General features: G+C 39.6%; 1 protein-coding gene across 5 annotated transcripts in view; it reads right to left on the reverse strand.

The window, feature by feature from the left end:
* Positions 1-26901, reverse strand: part of COBLL1 (cordon-bleu WH2 repeat protein like 1) — a 135419-nt gene that overhangs the window by 38816 nt on the left and 69702 nt on the right. For 2 of the 5 annotated variants that reach the window (XM_034785268.1, XM_034785263.1), the window contains exons 1-3: positions 14342-14489; positions 10859-11045; positions 449-650 (exon numbers count right to left, since the gene is read on the reverse strand). In XM_034785268.1, coding sequence (XP_034641159.1) covers positions 449-650; positions 10859-11045; positions 14342-14390 — 438 coding nt within the window. In that variant the 5' untranslated portion in view covers positions 14391-14489. Of the gene's footprint in view, positions 1-448; positions 651-10858; positions 11046-13112; positions 13232-14341; positions 14490-26901 lie in introns of those variants that run through there. The other 3 variants (XM_034785265.1, XM_034785267.1, XM_034785266.1) reach the window with 2 other exon arrangements.

Raw genomic sequence — 26901 nt, forward strand, 5'->3', positions numbered from 1 at the left:
AATAACTTATGAGCAATTGATTTTCAGTTTATGAAAGGGATGCTATATGTATGTACAGTTTTGCTGCCCACAGATCATCATCTTTAGAGTTTATCAAAAGATACTTTCATGAAGGAGATTTGTAACTTTATATTATACTTCAGATTGTTGCATATAATATTTACATTCCCAAAAGAACAAACAATTAGATTTACGTCATTGTAAAAATCCAAAATCATCTAAACCCTTCGAGTTACAGACTAAAGCTCTAATCTCCATGTGATGGTAAATTGTGATGCCACCAGGCCAGGCCTTGAAAATATATTCTATTGAGAAATTGCATTCAACATAAATCACAATTAGAACATTTAGATAAAAACTATCTGCCCTGGTAGACTACAATCAGAAGATGCAGAGTACTTAACCTCTCTCTTTCTTCAGATACCACCACCATTGGTATAATTCTTACCTCTGGTATTATAGGAGTGGGCTTTTTCTTATCCATATATTTTGGCTTTAAAATCACCTTGTCTACTTCAAGCATTCCAATAGGTGTGTTGGGTTTGAATTTAATCTGTCTCTTCTCTGACGACATCAGGTCTATGGTATAGCTTGATGGATTTAAATGATACTGTGCACAGAGAAAAATCAGCAAGTCCATCATGGGTTTGCTGTTAAATAAAAAAAAGGAGGGGGCGAGGGGAAGGTTATAATACCTTATGTTCTTATACAACCATTATATAGACCACAAAACAAAGTGCACTTCTGAACATTAGCAAAAATCATCTCTGCTCTCCTATGACTAAATTATTATGGTCAACACCTCCACTTTGTAATTGTATTCTTAGATATTACTTAAAGAAAAGGCACTTTTAATATGCACATATACTTACAGAGCTACTGTGCTCCTGCAAAAGGCAATCTGCACAGAGGTGGGGCAAAATACTGCATTTGTGAGGATGAGAGGTGTTTTTCCCTCCTGACTTGCAATACAACATGGGATTTGGCAGTGGTGGTAATTGGACAGCTGGTACATTTTATGGTCCATTTTTTCAAAATGACTCATGATTCTGATGTCCAACTTGACATACTGAAAAGGGGTTCAATTTCCAGAAATGCTAAGCTCCTGACCACTGAAAAGTCATCTTTTAAGATGTCTCTAGTCAAGCAACCAAAATGACCAGTCCTTTTGAAAACTTCGGCACATATGTTTAATGTATGGTATAGCACCCAGAAAATCTTTGGGAAAAGATAGCTGGAGAAGGAAAAAGGTGCCAAAGCATACCCACTCATAACAGTAAAGTTCCCGACTTGTGGGAGCAGGATAATTAGATATTTGAACCTCAGTAACAAATTACTTGCTACGGCCATATAAAAAAAAAATACTGTGAATCTAATAAAGAACACTTTCAAAGTCTATTTGAAGCTATTCATACTTTGGATTTTCCCCAAAACCAGCCTGATCTTGGCACACAATGAAACTATTTCAACTAACTCTTAACTTTACTTACTCCTTCCTGAAATGGCTTGTTTCTATACAAACATGCAATGGTGTAAAGAACACAAACATTAAATTTTTCCCAAGAACTTTGAACTGGAAGCTTTAACTTATAGACTGTATTATGATTAGAATACTGTACAAATAAGATGGCTATATAAGCTAAACTGTGCTCTTCTCCCCTACCCCCCAATATATTCTCAAATAGGAGCAGAGAAGACTTCATAAAAAGAAAGCAACAAAGTTGCATCAGAGGGCTTTCACGTACTGCATACATACTATATATAAAAGTTACACAATAAAAACTATGCTAAAAGAACATTAAGGTTGCAGAGTCAAACACTCAGAAGTTAGTAAATGCCAGAATTAAGGTTGCCTGAAAAAACACTGGAGGAAGAAACCATCCCTCCTCCACAGACACAGAATACCCAATATCCTGGCTTTGTAGCCCAGTGGTTAGGGCACTCATCTGGGATTTTCAAAAGGGATTTCCATATCCCAGGCCAGGACCATAACTACCAGGCTGTAGAGTTTCAGAGACATATTTACATCCATCCTGGAGCTAAGAAAACTTCCCAAAGAGATTTTATTCATAATCCAGTATCAGCGGGGTAGCCGTGTTAGTCTGTATCCACAAAAACAATGAGGAGTCCGGTGGCACCTTAAAGACTAACAGATTTATTTGGCCATAAGCTTTCATGGGTTAAAAACCCACTTCTTCAGATGCATGGAGTGAAAATTACAGATGCAGGCATAAATATACTGACACATGAAGAGAAGGGAGTTATCTTACAAATGGAGAACCAGTGTTGACAGGGCCAATTCAATCAGGGTGGATGTGGTCCACTCCCAATAATTGATGAGGAGGTGTCAATACCAAGAGAGGGAAAATTGCTTTTGTAGTGAGCCAGCCACTCCCAGTCCCTATTCAAGCCCAAAATTAATGGTTAAATTTGCAAATGAATTGTAGCGCTGCAGTTTCTCTTTGAAGTCTGTTATTGAAGATTTTTTCGTTGAAGTATGGCTACTTTTAAATCTGTTATAGAATGTCCAGGAAGATTGAAGTGTTCTCCCACTGGCTTTTCTTTGTTACCATTCCTGATGTCTGATTTGTGTCCATTTATTCTTTTATGTAGAGACTGTCCGGTTTGGTCAATGTACATGGCAGAGGGGCACTGCTGCACATGATGGCATATATCACATTAGTAGATGTTCAGGTGAATGAGCCCCTGATGGTGTAGCTCATGTGATTGGGTCCTCTGATGGTGTCGCTAGAGTAGGTATGGGAACAGAGTAGGCAACGGGGTCTGTTACAGGGATTGGTTCCTTGGTTAGTGTTTCTGTGGTCTGTGAGAGGGAGGGATCGTTTTCCAGGATAGGTTGTAGATTGTTGATTATGATAATCCAGACACACAAGGGGGCCGAAGTAATGTTGCACAGGCAAACTTAGTTCTGGCATTTCCTAACTTTTGAGTTGACTGCAACCTTAATGTTATTTACTATGTTTTTTTTTTTTTTTTTAAACATAGTAATATTATATGTTATTGCAGGAAGTGGAAAAGCTGTGGTCCATTTCCTCAGCACCAACTTGCTATACACACAACCTTGTGGTGAAGGGATTAATTCATTAGCATTGGAACATAACTTCAATTTCTAGGAGCATATCAAAGCAATTATAGAATGTTCAAAATCCATACACATTCCCAAAGCAATCATGAAACTAAGCAGACTTTGAGGCAGTGTTGTCTAGAATTTTGTCCTAGGCACAATTCCATGAATAAAATTATTTTGAAGGAGAACAAGTAACTTAAATTTATCTTCACCGACATAAGACACATAGAAAGAGGTGTCTTTGCTTAGCAAAGACTGAATGTAAGTAATAGGAGGAGGTTGTTTTTTTGTTGTTTTTTTTTAATGCCATGATTTAATTTTTAACTTTTAAAATTAACCCAGGTTATGATTCCTACATTTAAACTAGTTCTTGCTGGTTCTAGCACTGCTTATTTCTTGAGCAAGCTTCATTCAGGCTTCAGGGCTGGAATCATAGCCCTGGACACACAACAAAACAAGCACACTTTCAAATGTTGGAATTATACAAAAGAACATATTCCTAAATTCAGGATCATGTAAGCAGAGGGATGCTTTACCGTCCATCTGCCACCACTGAGCACTAGGATATTATAGGCTAAATTCTGCTCTATTTTTGTTTATTCTTTCCTCTTCATCTTCTAGAGGAAAGTCTCATTACTTGCTTAAGCAGCAGGAGGCAGCACTTGCCTGAAAAAAAAAATCTGATTCAAAAGCATCAAGTAGCCTACAATCTTGTACTGGGTTTGTGTGGGAGGATAGAAAAAACAACTTCTGTGCCATCATCCCGTCGGTACATGCCCGCCTGAGGGGTGCAGTGAGAAACTCATCTGTAAGCTCTTCACAAGATCAATTACATTTCCACTCAGGGAAACCAGCCCTGATCTCACCCTTTCTCCTTCATACATCATTTTCTTTCCCATTGGCAGGAAGGAAGGAAGAAATTGCTGTCCTCTTCCTTGTGCTCCCATCCAAGTGATCACTGATAAACTTTGCAGAGGACACAAAAACTGGGTGAGTGGCAAATAACGAAGAGGACAGTTCACTTATTCACAGCAATCTGGATCGCTTGGTACACTGGGCAAACAATATGTGTTTTAATGAGGCTAAATGTAAATGTATACATCTAAAAAACAAAGAATGAAGACCTTACTTTCAGGATGGGGGACTCTATCCTGGGAAGCATTGACTGTGAGAAAGATTTGGTGGTTGTGGTGGATAAGCAGCTGAACATGAGCTCCCAGTGTCACACTGTGGTCAAAAGAGCCAATGCAATCCTGGGATGCACAAACAGGAGAATCTCAAGTAGGAGTAGAGAGGTTATTTTACCTCTCTATCTGGCATTGGTGTAACTGCTGCTGTAATACTGTGTCCAATTCTGGTGCCCATAATTCAAGAAGGAAGTTTATAAATTGGAGCAGATTCAGAAAAGAGCCATAAGAATGATTAAAGGATTAGAGAACATGCTTTCTAGTGACAGACTCAAAGACTTCCATCTATTTAAACTGAACAAAGAGACGGTTAAGGGGTAACTTGGTTAGAGTCTTTAAGTATATACATGGAAAACAAATATTTAACATTGGGCTTTTCAATCTAGCACAGAAAGGTATAACACGATTCCCGTAGCTGGAAATTGAAGCTAGACAAATTCAGACTGGAAATAAGGTGTAAATGTTTAACAGTGAGAGTTATTAACTATAGGAACAATCTACCAAGAGTCCTGGGGGGTTCTGAATCACTGACAATTTTTAAATCAAAATTGGATGTTTTTCTAAAAGATACACTCCTGGTATGTTCTCTGGCCTGTGTTACACAGGGGGTCAGTCTAGATGATCACAATGGTCCCTTCTGACCTTGGAATCTATGAATTTAAGTGGACAGAAGGAAAGAAGATGGGCTGCTGAGACTGACCATTGCATTCTCATCTCCCTATGGCTGAACAAGAATGGAGACAGCAGCTCCATCAGCTTAATGGCTCCCAGCTTATCGAGAGAACTATCTATTAATTTTATTTAAAAGGTTGGCAACTAAGCACAGACTCTAGCACTATCAGTTGGGTCCTGGTGTTGCAGGTGGGAGACAAGAGCAGAGACCAAGATCTCCTCCTTTACATATAAAGTGAACTATATTTTAGGCCCCCAAAAAATCCATTTCTCTGACCCTCTCCAAAATCCTAAACCCCAACCCAGTCCACACTGGGATGAGCCCAGTGAACAACAGTGGGCTTCATTTGGAGTAGGGAAAAGGGGTGTGAAGAAGTATTTCACAAAGTTTCCAAAATATTAATGTGGGGAGGAGGATAATGTTCAGTGCAGGAAGGTCCTGCTTGCTCTTATCTGCAGGTCTTCTTAGGTTGCTACTGTGGCTTGAAACAAATGTTGCTTCCAGCTGCATCCCCCGATTCATGATACCATTATCAAAATCTTAGCCTTTAAAAGTGGATTTTGAAAGCAAACATATGAACCAAGATTGGGCAATAGCCCATTACTGCACAGTGTCTAAAACAAAAAGAAACCAGCCACATTCTGTAGTACAGGTGACGTCATCTCAGTATTTTCTTCATTGCTAACACTAATGGGAATACTGGCTTACTGAAACTATGGAAAAAATATTACAAAGAAAGCTGAAATGAATTCAGTAAGAGAGGTCTTTACTACAAGAAACTTTAGGCATCTGATTTCCCCACTGCTATATATTTATCATCCCAAATGTCCTAACACAAAAGGAAGAACTTTACTGACATAAAATTAGATATATATGAATCACATACAACCTTTTATTGAAGAGAGCTTCATTGTAATATTAGGAGTTTCAGTGCCATAATTTTTCAGTCACATCTGCTTTCTCCCTTTCTAACCAAAGCTTAAATAAATGCATTACTCCATTAAAAACACATGTTAGAAGAACATTAAGGTTGTAAAATTAAGCATTCTCAAGTTAGTAGATGCACCCAAGACTATTCCTGAATCTTCCACTCTTAACCTCACCTCTTTGCAGTCAATTTAGGCTGTTCCTCCTTCTACCCTTTATATGTCTGGGAACCAGTAAGGGGAGCATGACAGCACAGGCATAGGAGAGAGTCTCCTGGCCTCATTTCTAGTGTCTGGTACTATAGTAGAGCCAGACTACCAGACACAGTAGTTGCACACACAAAAAATGCTTGTTCAGTCCTGGGTTGGAGCATGCTCAGTGTAGAAAGAATATTTGGAAAATTTAGCTGCCAGCCTTTAACAAACCTCTACCAAGCATGTGCAAACAGTGATTTTCACAGGTATGTAATCTGGCTAAATTTGGGTAGGTTTTAATAGGGAGAGCCAAAAAGGCACCTCTCTGACCCTAGGGCAACCACACTGCCAAATATAAAGTCCCTGCTCCAAAGCCTAGAAGCACTTCAGCTTCTCAGGAAATTGTTGTAAGAAGTTTTCAACATTGGCTAAAAATTTATTTTTCTTTAACCTCATTCTCCAAATTGCTGAACCTTTTTGCTGAAACTTTCCAAAGCTTCAGCCTGAGATAGAGACACAGCATGAAAAAACTCAGCTTGAATGGTTAGTCTGGCAAAATTATAAGCAGCTGAACACAGGGTTTTATAATGGAGAGTAAACAAACACACACTCTCCCTTCCTCCTCCCCTATCTTAGAGTATTATGGCTGCATTTGTTTCTTCACATAAATTTTATTTAAATGTTTCTATACAACCAAATTACTCTTTTGTCTTCTTGTCTTAATTCATTCCCTGGAAATAAGATTTCACATCATGTTTCTATGATTCGATGATCACCAGTTCATAAAGTTTGTTTTCAACTGCATTTTTTTTTTCCTCTCAGCAGTTGTTGCCATCCCAGAAAGTAAAGATAAAAATGCTTCAATGTGGCCCCTTGTTGTTGTAACACATCCTTGGTAGTTAAATAATTCCCAGCATCGTGACTGACTCAAAGTAAATTGTGTCTACATGCCAAGTTATGTACGGATGCAGCTGACACAGGAGGTCAAAAGGCAGAGTCTGTAAGTAAATAATTGTTAAAAAGTAATCCAAATGACACTTTGGAATAATTTTTAAAGTAGCATTTTCTGCTAAATTTTGTTTGGTCTAAATATTTTTATAATCAACCTTCCATAAGACAACATAAAACTGATACAGCCATAAGAAAATGGTAGTTGATATGTTAATCTGACTAGCGGTATTAGTTAAAAAAGTAAACTCACTTACAGTTAATTATTCAGTGAATTATTCTGAATCTGAAACCTTCTTGTGCCATCAAATACCACATAGGACAAAAAAAGGACTTTGCCATCCCTGTCTATTCTGGGTTGCCCTTTGCACGTCCTCTATGTTGTTAAGTCACGTAAGTTTTCCCAAATTACCATTTGTGATTACAAAAACATATTTGCACACTTAAAGTATCTTTCCATCAGCCTCCAATTTACCTGTTTCTCTGAATAGGTTTTTATTTTGCAATGAACTGTAATTATTTCTGCTTCCAGATGTGTTTTAAAGCAATGAAAAAAGATGTGATGTATCTTTACAACATGCTGAATCCTCTGAGGAGTGAGCAATAAATATTTGGAACCTCTCATCACAACATAATTTAAACACACACACACACACACACACACACACACACACACACACAGAGAGAGAGAGAGAGAGAGAGAAAAAAAAAAAAAAAAAAAAAAAAAAAAACTACTCACTGTTCATGCTCTAATCTCATCCTTAGCCCTGACTGGGAAGATTAACAAGAATTCTCTAGCCAACATAAGATCATATAGTATTACTGGAAGGTTGGAAGGGCACAAACTATTTTTTCTATTTCTTTTAACAGTACTGGAACTACAATGGTTAATGTTAAGTAACTTTTGCTGTGTGCAACTATGACTGCTCTTATACAGAGAACTGCAGAAATAGTTTGTAGCCAGGTTTCTTGTAAAAAGGTTTACAGAATTCAAATGAAGTACTCACACAACCTATTTTTAACAACCAATGAGCCACAAGTCCTTAAGTTACCTAATGAACTTTTCTTCTGAAGGAACCAATCTTAGTAGTTAAAAGGTTAGCAGTAATGCCAGCCCAAACAGTCAAAAATCATAAGTCAGGCCCTGAAAGAAACAACAACAACAAAAAAATCACTAGACTGGTTTAAAGTCATGTGATTTTTCAAAAGAATATATTTGGGGATCCTTTATCTATCTTCTGGATTTTGAATCTTTAGGGTACATTTGGGTAACATTTCCAAGCTTTTCTCCCAAACCATGAAAGCTAGAAATGTATTTAAAAAACAGCTAAGCTTCTCAGACAACCATTTAACTACAGGAGTTTGGGCTTTCAGAACAACAAATACCACGAGGCTCACGATAACATCATGAAAGTTGGCAGCACTGTGTTAGTAGTCATCAAAATTCTTCCAGGTTGGGAAAAATCTATTTCATTTCTCTATGACTAATTACTTAAGCCTATATCCTCTTGAACTTTACTCCTCTCTTCCCCCTCCCAAAACACACAAAACATACTTTTAAGGTAAAAACAGAATTTGTTAATGATTATAAATATAACAGTTTTTGAAAACTAGGGCAGCAAAACAGGCAAAGCTTGTTATTCACTAGCTATACAGAGTAAAGCAACAAATTATAGGAAGAATATCCTAAATGACTGGAAGTACACAGAAACCGATTAAAAAAAAAATCCACCAAGGATGTAAAGAACACAGATTCAGCACAGCTCTTCTGGAACAATTTGTAACTCACTAAGCTCAGCCTAACTGCACATTCAGCAAAGTGGGCTGTGCAGCAGAACACAGACAACTGCACAGAGGCTTCATTCTATAGCATTCTGACACTTGGGCAAAGTGAAGAAATGCAGTTTGTTGTAAGAAAATATAACTTCCCTACTTTCTTTCCTGTGCCCAGTTTAAATTTCTATACTACACTAGATTTCAGCTCAGGAATTTTAAATCTGTTCTTGGGTCTAAACAGAGGAAGGAATAAGACAAAAACCAATAAGTTATTTGTCCATAACATATTTAGAACCAGGTAGATCTTGTTATTTGTCCACAAACTAACAATGCCAGCATACAACTGGACACATGATTAGCAATCTCTGCTCAAGACAGGCCCAAGACTAGAAAAACACAGTTGTTGCAAGAGTATTTGCAGAGCAAAATGGTGAAACTTGCACAGTATCTCCCTGCACTATGAATGGGTCTAGCCAACACTAACAGCTGCTCACTTTCAAGAACAGTTTAAAAAACAAAAACAAACAAAAAACACACACACACACACACACACACACACACACACCCCACCACACATACTAAGCAGCAAATCACCACTAAAAGCCACTAATTCATGGGATAACAAAATTGCTAAAAGAATCAGTATACTTTATGTTCTTAAATGACACATGTATGCCCACATTTTATCTGATAAACTTGCAGGGCATCTTCCTGAACACTGACAAATTATACATGCCATGGTTCAGTTAGGTGCAAGAATAAGCAAAATTCCTTTACCAAAGAATCTTGGCATTCTCATAACCTCAGTAAGCGATTTCAGAAGATGTATCCTTTTTCAGAAACACCAACCTCAAATCAAAATTCTCTTTAAGATCATTTGGGGCCTAGAAAAGAACTACAAGACTTTGTCAATTACAGATCCTAGTGAATAAAGGACAAATATCACTCTGCTAAGTGAAAGGCTTGCCCATTCTACTGAAGGGGAATGTCTGCAAACATGAGCAAGCAAGCCATACAAGGATAAATTGCTTATTAAGTAATGAGAGGGATACAGCTGCTTACTAGTTTCAGGTTACATAATTAAAAAAAAAATTGCAAAAAATACAGGGACAACACAGAGGAAAGCAAAGAAGAGCAAAATATACATATGGGTTCTTTATTTCATCTGCCAGACTGTGAAAGCAACAAGCTGGCATTTAACCTGCAAGCAACAGATTCATCTTTTCTTGTAAGGTCTGCCATGTTGAACTGAGATGGTATATACACATTTTCCACTTTGCTTTAAGATACTAGGATTTCTGACTCCACCACAATAGCTAGTTGTCAGAACTTTCTGAATTGGAGTGGGCTCAGTACACACAAAGAAAAGCCTCACTTAAATTTACTGGCTTGCATTCACGTTATGTTCTATTCTCTGGCTTGACTTCAAGACATTCAATTAAAACATTAATATAACAGAGGCTTGGATAGAAAGCATCTATTTCTTTTAAAATTTAGAGAGTTTGAAAGGATCAAAATCTTTTTGGCACCCACCATCATTTAGGACAGTTTCTAGGATTCATTGCACTCTAGAAGTAGTAATGAGATTGGTGAGAAAATCTTGAAGGCATCACTTCCTATGTGAATAATGTAATAGGTTACTCACCCTTGAATAACTGATTTAACTAGGAGTAAGAATGAATCCATTTGTGGAGATGGGCAGCTACAGTCCCTCTACCTTGGATGCCTCCTTACTCAACACACACAATGACTTATAAAATTATTTTATACCTTCCATTCTTGCTAATTTGGTTCCTAACACTCCTTGCCATAAGTAAGTTTTTAATCTTAAAGTTGGGGGGAGGGAAACCTCTTTGGGGAGAAAAAAAAAAAAGAGTACTGAAATATAGAGCTATATACTTGAATTTTTCCCCAGTAACAAGTGATTAGAATCAGAGCACTAATTAAACAACATATCTTCTTCAGAGGTGCAAGTTTGAGTATGGACTTAAGGGCTCTATAAATTTGTCCAGAAAGTATAACTACAGACAGTAGTGTCATTCTCAAAAAAATTTCTATGCCATACCTGCCATTAACAGTAGTAGATTTGATCACATCCCCTGGAAGGACCACTGATAATTTTATGTCTTTATCAGTTATATTCTCTTTCTGTTCCATGGTGTAATTAATTGGTTCTGTATCATCAAATGAAGAAACTTCAAAAGTTTTTTGTTTCAGATGGAGGAAGAGGAGCTTTAGTTTTAGCTTTTCTTCTGAAATAATAAAAAAAGAATTAGGAAACCTTAACAAAAAATACAAGCAGCAGTACATATTTATAGTACAACATAGTGTCAAAATATTCAGTTAGTGAATAATTGTGCTCAACACAATTCTTTCCTTATGGCCCAACAGGAATATCAGAGTGAAAATGACCAATATTATATTACTTTCACCCTCATGTTGTGAAAGCCAGGTGCCTGAATATCTCACAGAAGGATTGTTAAAATGTTGTTAGTGGTGGTGAAGCACGAGAGAAATGTATGACTAACCCATACTAAGAATCCAATAAAACCGAATTGTATTCAGTTTTACATGGTGGTTTTTCACACTGTAAATATAAAAACAAAACAAAACCGCCTTCTATCGTGCAACATGTATGTTTTTGGATTTTTTTTGTTTTGTTTTTTTAAATAAAGAAAATGGTGTTTTTCTCATGTTGCAATAGTAAAATCTGCCAGAAGATTTATTGCACTCTGATAGTGAAACAGAGAAGTCATCATGTAATACAACAGTGCCACAGGAACTATGTTCTGTTGACGATACGCACATCTTAAATCTACAGTGCACGTGGGCTTGGGAAAGTTTTACTTTTCCCAAAACATCTCTGTCTTTCTATAGTAAGGATTTGAAAGAATTCAGTGATTACCTTTATGAGACTCTCAAAAATGGCAATGAAATTGCAAAAACCAAAAGGAAAAAGTGTTTTCTACATATCATTATTAATTTGTTATATTCAAATGTTATTTTTGATAGTCTGTGTTGTCTATTTGTTCGGCTTTAAAACTTGGAGGGGCAGAAGTGAGTTACATGTCACATGTAGCCTAGTTATATTGGTGCATCCGTAAAAACAACAACAACAATTTCATGAATGACCTATCAGCAACAATATTGTGTCATCACACCACCACCATCTCTTACTTCTCCCCCCCTTATAGTTAACACAGCTGTGATATATCCTCCACAGAAATAGAAACAAACATGCAGTGTAAGAATAAAATGTTTTCTCGTCTGCTGTGTCTGACCAGGATCATGCTACTCTTCTTCCTTTTAAAAGAATATACTATTAACTGATACAGCCTGAAGTTTCTGTGCCAATCTCAGCTGTGACATAAATTGTGATATAAATGACTCACTGGATGTAAGCTGCACATAACACTAGTTTAAGTTGCAATATGGTGCAACTTGCACTTCTTTGACAACAGGCAGGAGTGAACAATGTACAAGTTACATAAAGAAAACACCACCACCACACATCTGTATACAGAGTACCTACTTGTGCTAACTTAGGTTTAAAAATAAATAAATAAATAAAATCAGTTACAGTATAATTTCCCCTTAGACAGAAACCCCTTTTATTTAATCAATCACCTTTGGAAATAATGTGTTTAAATTTCAGGGGGAAAGGTTTGTGAACTCAATCTTCAAAAAGGTAGTGATTAAATTGCAAGAAGGCATTACTCAAAATTATACTTTAAATTCCTGAAGTAATATCTCAGTTTGAAAGAACAACCAGAAATCAGTCTTCAGTGACAAAATATGTTAAGGCATTCAAAAAAATTTCCAGACCCATGCAATAGACTTTTCTTCCTTTGATGCAACAGTCATACTTTATTTACAGAAACTCTTGAGGAAGCTTGACAACTTATTAAAAAAGTTCCTATAACTCTAAAACATTGAGATGAACATGAGGGAAATATTTGGAAAAGGATGAATTTTATATTCAGTGGAAAAAGATATATTCCTGAAACATGTCGCCAAAAATGTACAGCTTAAGAAAAGTTCATGTACAAAACTTCAAGGCATGTATTAACTTGTATAATCTCTTCGCTTTTATATCCTTCAACATTCCCTTAACAGTTAGATGAAGTTACACTCACTACAAAAAACAAATAAATGTCAATATAGAAACATGTTGTTTTAAGTATCTGCATGCCCCAAATAAAAGCAATTTACTTTTAATGCAAGCTCAAAGAAATGTCAATTACTCTGATTACTTGCAATGACCTGCAATGCAGGAAATTAAAACAAAGCTTTAGCATACAGAGAATAGAAACACATACCTTCCCTGCAAAAACAGAAGTTCAAAGCTAATTACACTTAAGAACAAACAGCAAGGTCCACAGTAGCATTGCAAAACAAAACTATGTAACTACTAAATTGTGACAAGATTTCACATGACTAATCTGTCTGTTTCTGAAAGTACTTAAAGAGCTTTGAACTTCAAAAGTCCAAGTGGAATAATTTAACTATTCACATCCTCTACAGCGGTTCACAACCGGGGGTCCGCAAGCCCTTTCGAGGGGGCCGCGGGGCCCCGCGGCTGAAGTCCCGAGCTCCGGTGCCCCCTGCGCAGCTGAAGCCGGGAGGCGTGGGGCTGAAGCCCGGAACCCCAAGCCCTGGTACTTCCTGTGGGGCAGAAGCCCTGAGCCCCTGGGCAAAGTTGGGGACATGGAGGGCATTGCCTCCCCCTCCCCCAATTGCAGTGCAAGAGCACGGCAGTCCCGGGGGCAGCGCCACACCTTCCCCTCACCCTCCCCCCCCGCCAGGTCGAAGGCAGGTGCCATGGAGCAGGCAGTGGCAGTGTTCCCTCTTCTCCTGCTGGTGCCCCAGGTTAAAGCTGCTCCTCAGCTCCCAGCCCCCTTTGCTCCCAGAGAGGCAGCCGGTAAGAGCCACCCGGCTCCAGAGGCCCGGCTCCATGGCTGGCAGAACCCTCCAGCAACAGGGACCGCAGGGGAGTCCTCACAGCACACAGCCCCTAATACCCTTCTCCCTATACCCCGAGGCTACACCCTCTCTGCACCCTGAGCTATCCCCTGCCCGCATACAGTCCCAACTACCCCCTGCCTGCACACAGCCCCTAGCTACTCCCCTCCCTGCACCCCTCGCTACCCCCCTGCCTGCACACTGCCCCAGACACCCCTCTCCCTGCACCCACAGCCCCTCACTACCCACTCCCTGCACCCTAGGCTGTTTTAAAAAAATTTTGAGCTAAGCCCCCCACCTTTGAGTTATAATTTTTGGTTGTCCCCCCCAACCCAGACAGGCTGGGTCGCCTGCTAAGGTGAGTCGGGGGTGGAGGTGGTGCTCCCTCTCTGGACCCCCTCCATGTGGAGGTGGTTCGAGCCCCACTGGCCTCTGCCCCCCAAAAATAAACATCAAACTATACCTAAGCCCAAGGCTCCTGCCCCGAGGCCTCCTGGCCCTGGCGTTTTTATAGCATGTCGAGGGGGGCCTCAGAGAGAAAAAGGTTGAGAATCCCTGCCCTATAAAACAAATCAGTAGTACTTACGGTTTTCCAAATCAAGCAACCATGATGAAGATTCAGAACCTTCCTCCATTCATATTTATTTATTTTTTTTTTTAATTTGCTTATATACAGGGTTACAGGGCTTAAATCAGTTTTGCTAGTTTGGGTTTACAACTCTTCTGTGACAAATTCAAATGCATCGAGCTAACAGGTACTCAATTAACTTTGGTCAGCATGGGCAGCATGCCAGGGTTATTTTTGGGTTACATGAAAACTTCAACAAACAGTTTGTGAATCACATTTTTTTTTAAACACAGTGGAGATTCTGGTTTTTATATAGGTTAAAAGAAGAAACTAGTGACAAAAATAAAAGCAGTACCACTAAAAATTGTAAATATGTACATTATAAAAATCAAACAGGTTCTAACAATGCAGAATAAATCAGTTCTCCCTCTTTTGGCCTGTTTTTACTTCTTCAAAATGCCTAGGATGATCTTTGCACTGAATGGGTCAGAACTGCCCTTGTTGTCTTAACTCTTAAAAACTAAAGAGGAGGGCAAGATTTGTTCAACAAGCGTTGATGGGTTAATATTACTTCTCTAACCAAGTAGGCTAATGCAATTGCCCTTCACTGCTGGAGATCTGGTCGCAAAGCTATGAGATGTCACCAACAATATGAGTTAACCCGAAGTTTACATTTGTCCACATCATAAAACCATAACCCAATTCACACAATGGCAGTTTATGCTGAAGAAAGATATAGAACTGAGGCCAGGGCTACACTAGCACTTATGTCGGCAAAACTTTTGTCACTCGGGGGTGTGAAAAAACACACCCCTGAGCGACATAAGTTTTGCCTGCATAAGCGCTCATATGCACAGGGCTATGTCAGAGAGAGATGGTCTCCCGCCAACATAGGGGGGGAGATTATGCGTAACAGTGTCACCTGGTAATGCCTGCCATAAAAATATAAAAGTGATTCTAAAATTAGTCCAAGCAAATCATTCAAAAAAATATACTTTTTATAAATCATAAGAGAATATTCAAATATTCAGCTATATGACGCTTCAATTGTTATATTTAGAAAGGCCAATTTAAAAAGCATGGAAAAGTGGCTTACACAATGCAGAGGTAATCCCTATTTGCAGTTAATTCAGTAGTTCTTCCACCTTGAACCTACTCCAAGCTTTTAATAAACTAAATTCAAAGAGATTGCACATTTTTTAAAAAAGGTATAGAAAGGGAGGGGAAAAGAAAAAAAAAAAAAAAAAGAAGAGTATGCCACAAGGGTATCTATAATCTTCTGTCTGCCCTGGAACACTAATTTTCTACTGGATTATGCTGGTGGGTGATATTTTGTAATTCTAAACTGAAATGTTACTAGGGTGTAGAGAGGCTGCATAAAGTTATTTTTTATATTTTCTTTAAATCAAAATAAGAAAAAAAAAATACAAAATTAGAACTACATAGATCTCAAGTTAGTGACACACAAAAAACTGTTACTCACCTTCTCATAACTGTTGTTCTTCGAGATGTGTTGCTCGTATCCATTCCAATTAGGTGTGTGTGCACCATGTGCACAATCATTGGAAATTTTTTTCCTTAGCAGCACCAATGGAGTCCCCTGGAGTGGCACCTTCATGGCACTCAATATATGACCCTGCTGACCCGGTGCCTCCTCAGTTCTTTCTTGCCAGTTACTCCGATAGAGGGGAAGGCGCATGGGTTTGAAATGGATATGAGCAGCACATCTTGAAGAACAGTTGGTACCAGCTCCCTAAACTTCAGCATTGAGTTCCAGGAGTTAAAACTGTACCTGCTCAGGATTGCCTGCTGGTTGGTGCCGCAAGTCAGACCTGCGCCACGAGTACGACCAGCACCGCAAGGCTGATCAGCACTTGGACTCCAAGCAGTGCCTCCCCTCTGCAGGCTGTCGGAAAGCAGATATCGCTGACTTTCCCCAGGATGGTGCCACCTGTGATGGTATCGGAAGCTTAATACAAAGGGCCAGGGACCTCGGTGCTGTCATTGCAATGAGGTCTCTGCCTCAAAGGTGTCCGGGGTGGAAGGCAGTTCTACCTCCTCCACCACCAGACCCAGGGAGTCCAAGTGCACTGGACTCAACGGTCTCCCTTGCAGGGTCAAAGTCAGTGGTGCAGGCTCCAAAAGTTTCGGATCTGGGGGCTCCTCCGTGGGACACACACCATTGGCCAGCTCTGATGAAGTGGGTTCTGAAGTAGGAAAACCACTCCTCTCTTGCTTCCAGTGTCACTTCTGCACCAGTGAATGGGATCAGTGCCGGGCCGGTCCCGCCGTCTTCAGTACCAGGGAGCGATGGTGCTGTGGGTCTTTACCAGAGTCATTCGCAGTGCCACCTCCACCACTGCTGCCAGGGCACTGTGTGCTGACAAACTCGGCGCCAGGTCCTGCGGTGCCGATGTGGGTTGTGGTCTAAGTCCCGCCTCCATACAGAGCTGCTTCAATCTAAAGTCCTGCTCCTTCTTGATTCGGGGGAGAAAGCCCTTACAAATCCTGCACTTTTCTGACTGATGTGCTTCCCCCAGACACTTTAAACAAGCGTTATGAGGATTGCCTGTTGGCATGGGCTTGCTGCAGAACCCCTGGGACTTAGGCATGTAAGTCCCCCGAGGAGAATGCAGTCGAGGTGGAGGGTAAACCCCCGAGCCCAACAGCTAAGTAACTAACTAACTAAAACTACAATAACTAAGAACCAACTAAGAACTAATCAACTACAAAATACAAACAGTCCAAATCAGAAGCTAGGGAAACGTGGAGAACTTGCAAATCAAGACACCACAGTTCCAACGACCATCACTGGCGGTAAGAAGGAACTGAGGAGGCGCCGGGTCAGCAGAGTCATGTATTGAACGCCACAAAAGTGCCACTCCAGGGGGCTCCACAGCCGACCTGACGGGTGCTGCTAGGAGAAAAAACTTTCAAACGGCGTGCACCACATCTAATTGGAATCGATATGAGCAATCACTCAAAGAACAGTAGCATTTGTAACACAACATCATATGAATTTGTTACCTCCACAGAGAATATTATTTTCTGAAATGGGAAATTTGGAACACATGGCTTTTCTTGGCAAGTACACAGATGTTGACAAGCTACTCTGTATTAGATCACATGTTGGAATGAAAAGTTAAAATGCTCATGAAATGTCTTTTTGCATCAAAAGTATTTAACACTCCTCTTACTACTGAACACATCACATATGCTGCATTCCTTTTTGATACACATAAACGTTCGTCTTAATTTATATCTGCTTTGTTCTATCAAAATATGGAATGATTATATTTCTGATGCTGGGCTTGAAGATACTGTTACATAGTTAACTCTTAGCTAAAGCTAAGTATACATTTCATTTTCTATTGTATATTCAATATAGCGCAAAGTCAGTCACAGTTCATACAGACTAACACGCAGTAAGGCTATTAGCTCCCAAACTGACTGACTACCATTATACAATACTCACTTTCTAGCCTGCTGGTAGAGAGGGGGAAATAATGATAATTGGCTGTCCAAAATATTATTTTTCATCACAACAAGGTGATGCTGGAAGACATCAGCTAAACTCAACAAAGCCATATACTACTGTATACGTGGAACTGTATTGTACTAAATACATGTGTGTTGTGCTGCAAAAAGCATTACATCTTCCATCAATGCTTTACTTTTCATGACAATATTGAAACTGTACGGCTTCATGAGCCATGGGAGCAAGGGGTAGGCTGGGTCCCCCAGGATAACTATAGGCATCTCATTGTTGTCAATGTCCATTTTGTGGTCTTGAAAGAAAGTCCCCGACTTTTTTCTGTCCCGGATTGCAGTTTTTTTGAACAGACTCAAATTCCTAAAGATACATGCCTCATGAACCTTTCCCGACCATCCTACGCTGATTTTGGTGAAACGCCCCCAAGATCCACCATTGAAAAACATGTGTCTAACACGAAAGCTTATGATCCAATACATCTGTTAGTCTTAAAGGTGCCACAGGACTCTTTGTTGCTCATTGAAAAAAAGTATCCCTTTCAGTTTATGTACTCTTCGGCAAGGTGGTCTAGTGCCAAGATAGGGATATGCATGCCATCTACTGCCCCACCGCAATTAGGGAACCCCACTGCGGCAAAACCATCCACTATGTCCTGCACATTTCCCAGACTTACTACCCTTCCTAACAGAAGTTGATTAATGGTCCTTCACACTTGGAGCACAGCAGCTCCCACAGTTATTTACCTACTCCAAATTGATACCCCACTGACCAGTAACTCTCTGGTGTTGCAAGCTTCTAAACAGCGATCACCAATCGCCTCTCCACTGTCACAGCAGCTCTCATTTTTGTGTTGCTGAACTGCAGGGTGGGGGAACCTCTGCACAAAGTTCCTGGAAGGTGGCCTTCCGCATCTGAAAGCTCTGTAGCCACTGCTCGTCATCCCATACCTGCAAAATGATGCAGTCGCTCCAGTCAGTGCTTGTTTCACAGGACCAGAAACAGTGCTCAACAGAGTGCAGGTGCTCTGTGACTGCCCGCAGCAATTGTGAATTGTTTTTTTCAATGGCTTGCAGCAGGCTGCTTGCAGGACATTGCTATGTTCCACGAAGTGGACCCGAATTCGGCTCTGGAAATACTGCAGGAGAAGGCATAAGGTGTTTGAGATACTCACAGCAAGACTGCACAACTGAGCAGGCTCCATGTTTCTGGGGTTATGGCGTATGCACGGCGGTTTTAAGGCACGAAAACCACTGGGTTGTTTGCTGTTGATGTGAGGGAGGGAGCACCGTGCATCATGGGATGCCGACAATGTTCCCATTCTCCCCTGCAACAATGTTTTGGTCCCATGAGGCATTGCACAAACTTCCCAAAACACACTGCGGCAAGTTGCACTTTGAGATGGATACCCATGATGCACTGCTTTGTGCATCAACGTAGGCACTGCTAGTGAGGATGCACTCCATCAAGACAATAAGCAGGATGTGGCCACGCGCAATCAACTTAATTAATTCGGAAGCTCGAGGTCAAATTAGATAAAGTCGACTTAATTTTGTAGTGTAGACAAGCCCTGAGAGACAAAGAATGTTAAATACACTATTCAGAGAAGACTTGAGAAAGGGATGAGGCAAGAAAGTCTAAATGGGAAGAGTGACAAGTAAACAGGTGGAGGCAGTGAAAGAAAACCAAAAAGTAGGTCAACGGTGAAGAATGAGATAAAAACTATACAAACAAAAAGAAAACAAGGCTAAAAACATAAAACCAAAATAACTCCAAGAAGAGTGAAGGGACAGAAACTGATATGGGGAATAAGCTTTTACTGAAAAGTCTAGGCACTCACCATCCCTACTAAGTGTGCTGCTGTTTCACAATGGCAGAAACTCAAAAACTTCTTAGAATAATGCATCAGTCTCAAACTAAAAATGTCAAGATTCATGCTGAGCCTAACTGTTGCTTTTAGCCACAATCTATGTCTATGTCTACACTTGCAGAGTTTTGGCGCTATCAGTTTCACTGGTGATAGGGAACCGGTAAAAGAAAAGCGCTGGTTTGTGTACGCACTTACTTCCACAAGCATCAGCTCGTGTTCACATCTACAACACTTCCATTGCGGATGAGAGCAGCGCACTAAGGGCAGCTATCCCACAGTGCAGCTCTCTCCATTTTGAGGATAAGTCTTGTGGGAAGGGGGGGATCGGTGGAACAGCCATCGTCACCTGGCCAGATAAGTGAGCACTTGCCAAGAAAACAGGAAGGGGAGTTTCAAAATTCTAGGGGTTTTACAGTGGGAGGGGCAGACATCTGTTTACCTAGCATCAGAGCAGCAGAGCTGCTGGCCAGAGTGGTCACCTATCCTCCATAGGCTAAAAGCCGTGTAAACAGGAAGAACAGGTCTTCACTTGCACATCACAGCAAAAGGAGAACTGCATACCTCTCGTGGAGGTGATTTTCTGTTTGCGGTGAAAGTTCTGAGTTTCACCGCAAAAAGTCATTGTCAAGTATAGATGTCCCGTGGTTTTTGTGCAAAAAAGGGACTTTTTGCGCTTTAAATGGGAAGTGTAGACATGCCCTTATAGTCTCTGATCACATCTTAAGGTCACATTTTTTTCCTCCTTTCTACCCCGCCAGATTAAAAAAAAAAAAAAAAACACTATATAAAGTTCAAGATGTTTTATGGGTCCCTCCCCCACATCGAAAGCAGTTCTAAAGAAATGTTTTTATGTTAAAAATAAAGATAGTCTCCCCAGTGGCATGTTAAACATTTCCCTTTCAGTTCTCGCATAGCTTGCAAAATAACTCTAAAAGTAAATAAAAGTGTCTCAAGAACAAGAACTCTTAAATGTTTAAGATTTAACTTTAGAAATGCAGATTTCTTCAATCAACTTTTTAATAGGTTAACCTCTTGTTACTAGGGAATGGAATTACCAGATACCAAATATTACTGCAGTTAACATTCACTAACCTGTTAATATCAGAATATTGATAGTTATAAGGGACTCTTTAAATAAATGGTTTAATTTCCCAATAACTTGAAGCAAGGAGACAGTGTGAAGAAAAAAAGAAAAAGCAAACATACTATATAGGTTTCATCTACTGCAATGTGCAAGGAATATATTGTACAGTTGAACAGAGCACTTGAATACACAACAACTATCTGATGAAAAAACTTTCAAGTAACATATTGAACTTTATTATTCTTGATTCAAAAAAAATGTCAATACCCTTTTTTAAATCTTAGTTTTGACATATTTAATATATTTTTTCAACAGAAAATAAAAACTGTATAACATTAAAACAATATCGGAGCATAACATCTCTGCTAGTTGATCATGAGCTATCCCAAAGCATTGAAACTGGAAGACTTCTAAGGTAAACAAAATATTTTCCAATTCTAGAGGATGCATTAGGGAGGATTTTAAAAATCCTGCAGGCAATGGAAGCGCTATGATTCTTCCCCACCCCTACTTCAGAAATCTCTCCTTCCCATTTCTCCTGTCTTCCTCTGTGGTAGATTATCTAAAAGATAAGAGAACCTCCTAAGACTATCAACAAAATATGGCATTCCACTGACCGTAGTCATTGTTGCAGTTTTATTTCCTATATATTCCTATGTTAAAGCTTGCCTAAAAACAAGAAGTTTTAAAAAGCCTATTCTCTCCTTCAAGATTTCTATTAGGCCCTAATCTAGAAAAAAACTTAAATCTGTTCTCAATAGTATACATATGAACAGTCACACTCATTTCAATTATTAGGTACTAATCGTCTGAGAATCTGCTTTTGCTGTAGCTAAGTGAGAGTTTACTGATGCAATGTCTCTTTGTAGTCAGTGGGTAGAAAAATTGTAGTGTCTTTTGTTGATTAGTTAAAATCACTAATTAAAAAGGGACACATGTTTAAAATCACATTTTAAATAGTTCATTATCTATTTAGTAACATTTTGGATACTGGAAGTAAACTGAATATATGTATTTACTGTTTGTATACTTTTTGCATATCACTAAATATAGACAATTCAATTGAATTATTAAGTGCGTTTCCAACATTTAAGGTTACTGTAATGGAACCTTAAAGTGCTTTAACAGCTTAAATTGGCTATTAGCTTTTTGCATTGCACTCAGCTTGAATTACAATAATTAGTCTCTTCACCTTCTAAATGATGTAAAGTTTAGGTTGCCACCATTGCAGAATAAATGATGGAATTTATTTCTATAAATTAGCCTTAATATTTTATAAAAATGTAACATTAACCTAAATATGGGGGCTAAAGTTCTGTGTCAAATATGAACAGTATCTTTTTAAACTGTATCATCCTTTGGGGACTGCCTGAAGAGACTAATGAAAGGGTTCATAATCTGTTATCTCTAGGTTAGTATTCTGTGGCTGATGTAAACTGAGTTAAAGTTCTCAACCTAATTCCTTTTAGATAGTCACATTACAAAAACCTCCACCAGAACTGGTACTCAGACACTCAAGCCAAAGGCTGGATCATGGAATCAATCAGTGTATGGAGAGTGAAGTACCTTTCTATCCCTGGAGATTAGCCTTCTAAGGCCATATGGAGGAAGCATGCATTTCTGTAGATAAGCACACTTCAATTTCTAGGCCTGTTAATTGAGTACCTTGGAACTCTGGATTGTGAGTGGAGTTAAACTCACTGCCCATCTGTGAAGTCCAACAGATGGCTCAATCTTTACAAAAGAGGTATAGAAATATCACTACAGATCACTACAGAGTAACATTTCTCTCTACAGCTTATCTAGTGGGGAAAAAGCAACACTGTAAAATTTCACAAATCCAGAACTAGCTTAATATAATGATAAATGTGCCATTGGAAAGAATGGAGGGGCCTGTGGTGGTGGTCCTTACATAACAGAAATCGACTGTGTAATTGATATGTTCACTGATATGCAAGTAATGTGATCTGATAATAATATGATTACTAAACTGATTCTAACAGATCATCTCTATGGGTTTATTGAACTAGGTTGCAATAAAGGTACAGGAAAAATTCCCTGCAAATCTGGATCTCTCCCTGTTCCCGTGAAGAGTGTTAAAAACAAAAACTTTTAAATGAGCGATTCCTTCTTCACCCAAATGAGCATCCCTGGATGCTAAACATGTGCTCAGGGTGCCTCCCAGACACAAGACGGTTCTCTCTCCCAATCTCTAAGGGATGTGTTGTCTCTCTCCCTAAATAGCCTCGTGCCTTTGAATGGAAGAGTCAGTCTCCTCCTGGAGGGAAACAAACCATGTAACTGGGAATGTAACCATGAAATTAAAACTGAAAGTTTAATGGAATCTTGGGGAAAGTTTTGGATCCCACTAAAAGCAAGAAGGCAGCAAATTAAAACCGCCGTGCAAATGAGTTTCTCTGCTTCCTTCAGGTCATTTGGCACAGACCATTTTGCCTGTCTGATTATCTGCTATCTAAACAATTTAAAGTGCAAAAAAAGGGCAATTCAGAGGAGGAGGAAAACCAAATCTGTGATATATATTGTCATGGTTTTAACCACGGAATCAGGAACATTTCTATTAGGAGCATATCAGGTCCAGAGACTTGGAATTAACATGTAAGGCCTCATTGACTTACCCATGTGAAACAAAAAGAAAAGGATCAGTGTCAATGTTCAGCAAGGATGGTTGAGAATGCTTTTATTAAGTCAGGATAGCACTCGTAGATGCAAAGGGTCATACCATATCCTGCAGAGCCAGAGAATCCATGGCAATTATTTTTCTTTGCATCTATCTGTTCTTTTCCATTTCCCTGCAGAAAGTAACTTAAGTCCGAATAGTCTTAGACTCAGGAGGTTGGGAACCCTGAGATCTAGTGGAGAAAGTCTAAAACACAAATGCTGAGACCTGCCTACGTCAAGCACTATTCACCTATACTGCACTCAGTACATAATTATAAATGTACCAATAATCTTTCAGCAAAGTGTCAAACGCTGACTGAAATCTAGAGCAGTACAAAACAGTTTAAAGCACAGTTATACAGAAATAATCCAGAAGGCAAATTACTAATACTTTTAATAATACTCTTCAAAATAACGCATTTAGCATTTGCTATCTGAACAACTAATTATGAGAATGGCTAGGAGTGGGGCAAAGGGAAAGGAAAGAAAAGAAAACAAACCTACTACATTGACTGAGAAATATACAAATGGCTGAATAAACAGGAAAAACAGAGAGGAAGCAAAAGAAGAATCTAAACTGAAATGGAGGGCTTAACCTTTGATACACTAATAAATCTTATGTGCTCATAACTTAAGCAAACCTATGCCAAATCTATTAGGGAAGTCTTAAGACACACTGATCCCATTTTCCCCATGGTCAGTAAGAAAATTTCTCTGATCAATGCCCTTAACTTGCATAGACTCTAAAGTTCCCCCCACCCCTCCTTTGACAATTAAGCTTCTAACTCCCATGGTTTTCTGTCTAACCTTGCAATCATGAACTGAGTCTGCAAACAGAAAGTTCAGTTCTGCTTCTGGTGCTCATGGTTTTCACAGTTGGGATTCAGAGAGAGCACCAGTCAGACTAAAATAATTAGGTCAATTTCTCTCTACTGCTGCTCTTTAAGACACATACTGTATAAGAAACAGTGGGGGCAAGCACTGGAACTATTCACCAGAAGGACTCAAATGAAAACTGAGGGATGGGGGGGGGGGGGGAAGAGAGAAAGAGAGTAACACTCCCCAACGTAACAGCCCAGAGCCTGGAGGAGAGGAAGACTAGCTCACCCCACCCACCATCAGCACCACCACACAGACACACTCTCTTACTTCACAGTAGCCAGGAAGCACTGCAGTAGGAGTGGGGAAGACAGGAAGCTTTTTCTTCCTTTCAGCAGCTATAAAGAATTTGAAGGGTAGAGACTGGGCTTAAATTTCAGACACTACTAGCTGAACTACAATACCAGGTTCATATGAAAGAGTCATTGAGCAGAGTCCAGCAACAGCATCCTGGAAATAATCCCAAGCAATTCCACTTTCCTAGTAGCTGGGATTAGTGAAGGCTTCTCACCTGGGGACTGCCCCTAGACAATAAGACTCCCCATATTTTGTATCAGTCTTTGGCTTGTACATTTCAGTCCTTTAGCCATAGGTGCTGGAACTAGGGGTGTGCAGAGGGTGCTGCTGCATCTCCTGGCTTGAAGTAGTTTCCATTATATATAGGGTTTACAGTTTGATTAAAAGCTCTTAGCACCCCCACTATACAAATTGTTCCAGCATCCCTTTAGCTACAGAGTATTTAGTAAAATTTCCAAGCCCTTTGTGTGCATGGATGGCCAGGAGGGGGGAGAGACAGACTGATGGGTTAAAGTTAGAGGGGAAAAAGGCAAGAGAGAAAGTTGGAGAGAAAAAGCTGTCTCTTATAAAAGAGGCAATAAAAACTCAATAGCAAGTTGAGAACACAAAATAGGGAAAGAGATACTTGAAGTGATAGAAAAAGAGGGCATGAAAAGGGCTAACAGACACAGGAGAAAACTCAGGGAATGCTAGCTGCACTATGGTCTATTATAGGAAAGGAAATAAAGAAAAAGTGGAATTAAGGACAGGAAGGGCAAAACAACTTTTATTCTTTTAAATTGCAGAGGGGGGTGGCCTTGAGGGAAGTGTCTGCACAGATATTTTCACCTTGATTAATATTCTCTCAGGCTAAAGGTGTTGGGTACATTTCTCAAGTCCTGCCGAACTTTGCTTTGGGCTTGATGTTATTTCTAATTTACTAAAGTACGGTAAAGTATGGGCCAAAATTCCTGGTCATATTGAGAAACCAGTGAATCTTCCATCCCTCAGCCAGCTTCTCTTGCTCACATTTAGCATCCAAAATGTGGGGAACCCTCTTCTTATCTTAGAAGTTATGAGACAGTGGGATATTCACCAACATCAGGTCTGGGAAGGGTAAGAGGGTACTGATGGTGTGGGAGCCCATGATTGCTCTTGGTTATCTGCTAGCACTGGGTGGGGAAGGGGAGGTGGGGGAATAGTTCAGACTCTGATCCCAGACCTTTGTTACATAGGGCTAACCAGTAGTTTTCAAGTCCACTTCTGCCATTGCTGACAGCAGACACCTCCCTCCCCATTGTCCCACTTGAACTGACTCACCTTTTAGGTTGGCCACTTGTGGCCCCAAATGCAAAAAAAAGAGACAAGGCCTGTCCCAAAACTCCTTGCTGGGGAGAAGAACGTGTCTTTCCTCTAACAGGCTTACAGCACAGGAGATACCAGCACGCAGCAGCTACTGCCTAATCCCTCCTGAAAGAATTCAGGCTGGCTTGCTGGATTCTTGAAGCAGGCAAATGGGGAAGTGGAGAGGTTCTCTTCAAACACAGCAAGATCCCTATCCCATGGTTGGGAGCCTGTCAGCAGCAGCTTCCTCTTTGCTGCTGCTGCTACTGTCGTCTTACACCTGATATCATCATAAGCCCCCCCTCCCCCCGCCCTGTTCTCTCTCTCAGGAAGAGAGAGAGGGTATAATTTAAAAAACAAACAAACAATCTCCATCTAATATTTAACTGATGACATTATTATTTTTCTCTGAGGGAAGAAAAGAGAGAAGAAAAGACTGGGGAGGTTAACTTTTAAGCACTTTTAAAATTGTCAATAAACCACCCTAAGAAATGTACTGGAACTCTTCAATACTATCCTGATGAATACTTAAAAGAATGAGCTAGCTCAAACATAAACCAATGATTTTTTTAAAACACAAAAATAAGCATTCACAAAATCTAAAGGTCAATGGAAAGGTGTCTATGATCTAAACAAAACAAGAAATCCAATGGAAATATTAAAAATAAGCATGTTCCCACACTGTTAGCAATCTAAATATTGGAAACGCACTTGATAATTCAATTGAATTGTCTATATTTAGTGATATGCAAAAAGTAAACAAACAGTAAATACATTCATTCAGTTTACTTCCAGTATCCAAAATACTTTACAGTTTTACTAAACTAAGGTGTCAGACATACACATGGCAAAGGTTTTATAAAAATTTGATTCATAAACTGACCGTTTCCTTCTGAATATTGCTGGGTAAAAAATGGGTATTAGAGCTATAAAAATGGGTATTAGAGCTATTAATT

The sequence above is a fragment of the Trachemys scripta genome, chromosome 11 (assembly GCF_013100865.1).
Source record: "Trachemys scripta elegans isolate TJP31775 chromosome 11, CAS_Tse_1.0, whole genome shotgun sequence".
Taxonomy (NCBI): Eukaryota; Metazoa; Chordata; order Testudines; family Emydidae; genus Trachemys; species Trachemys scripta.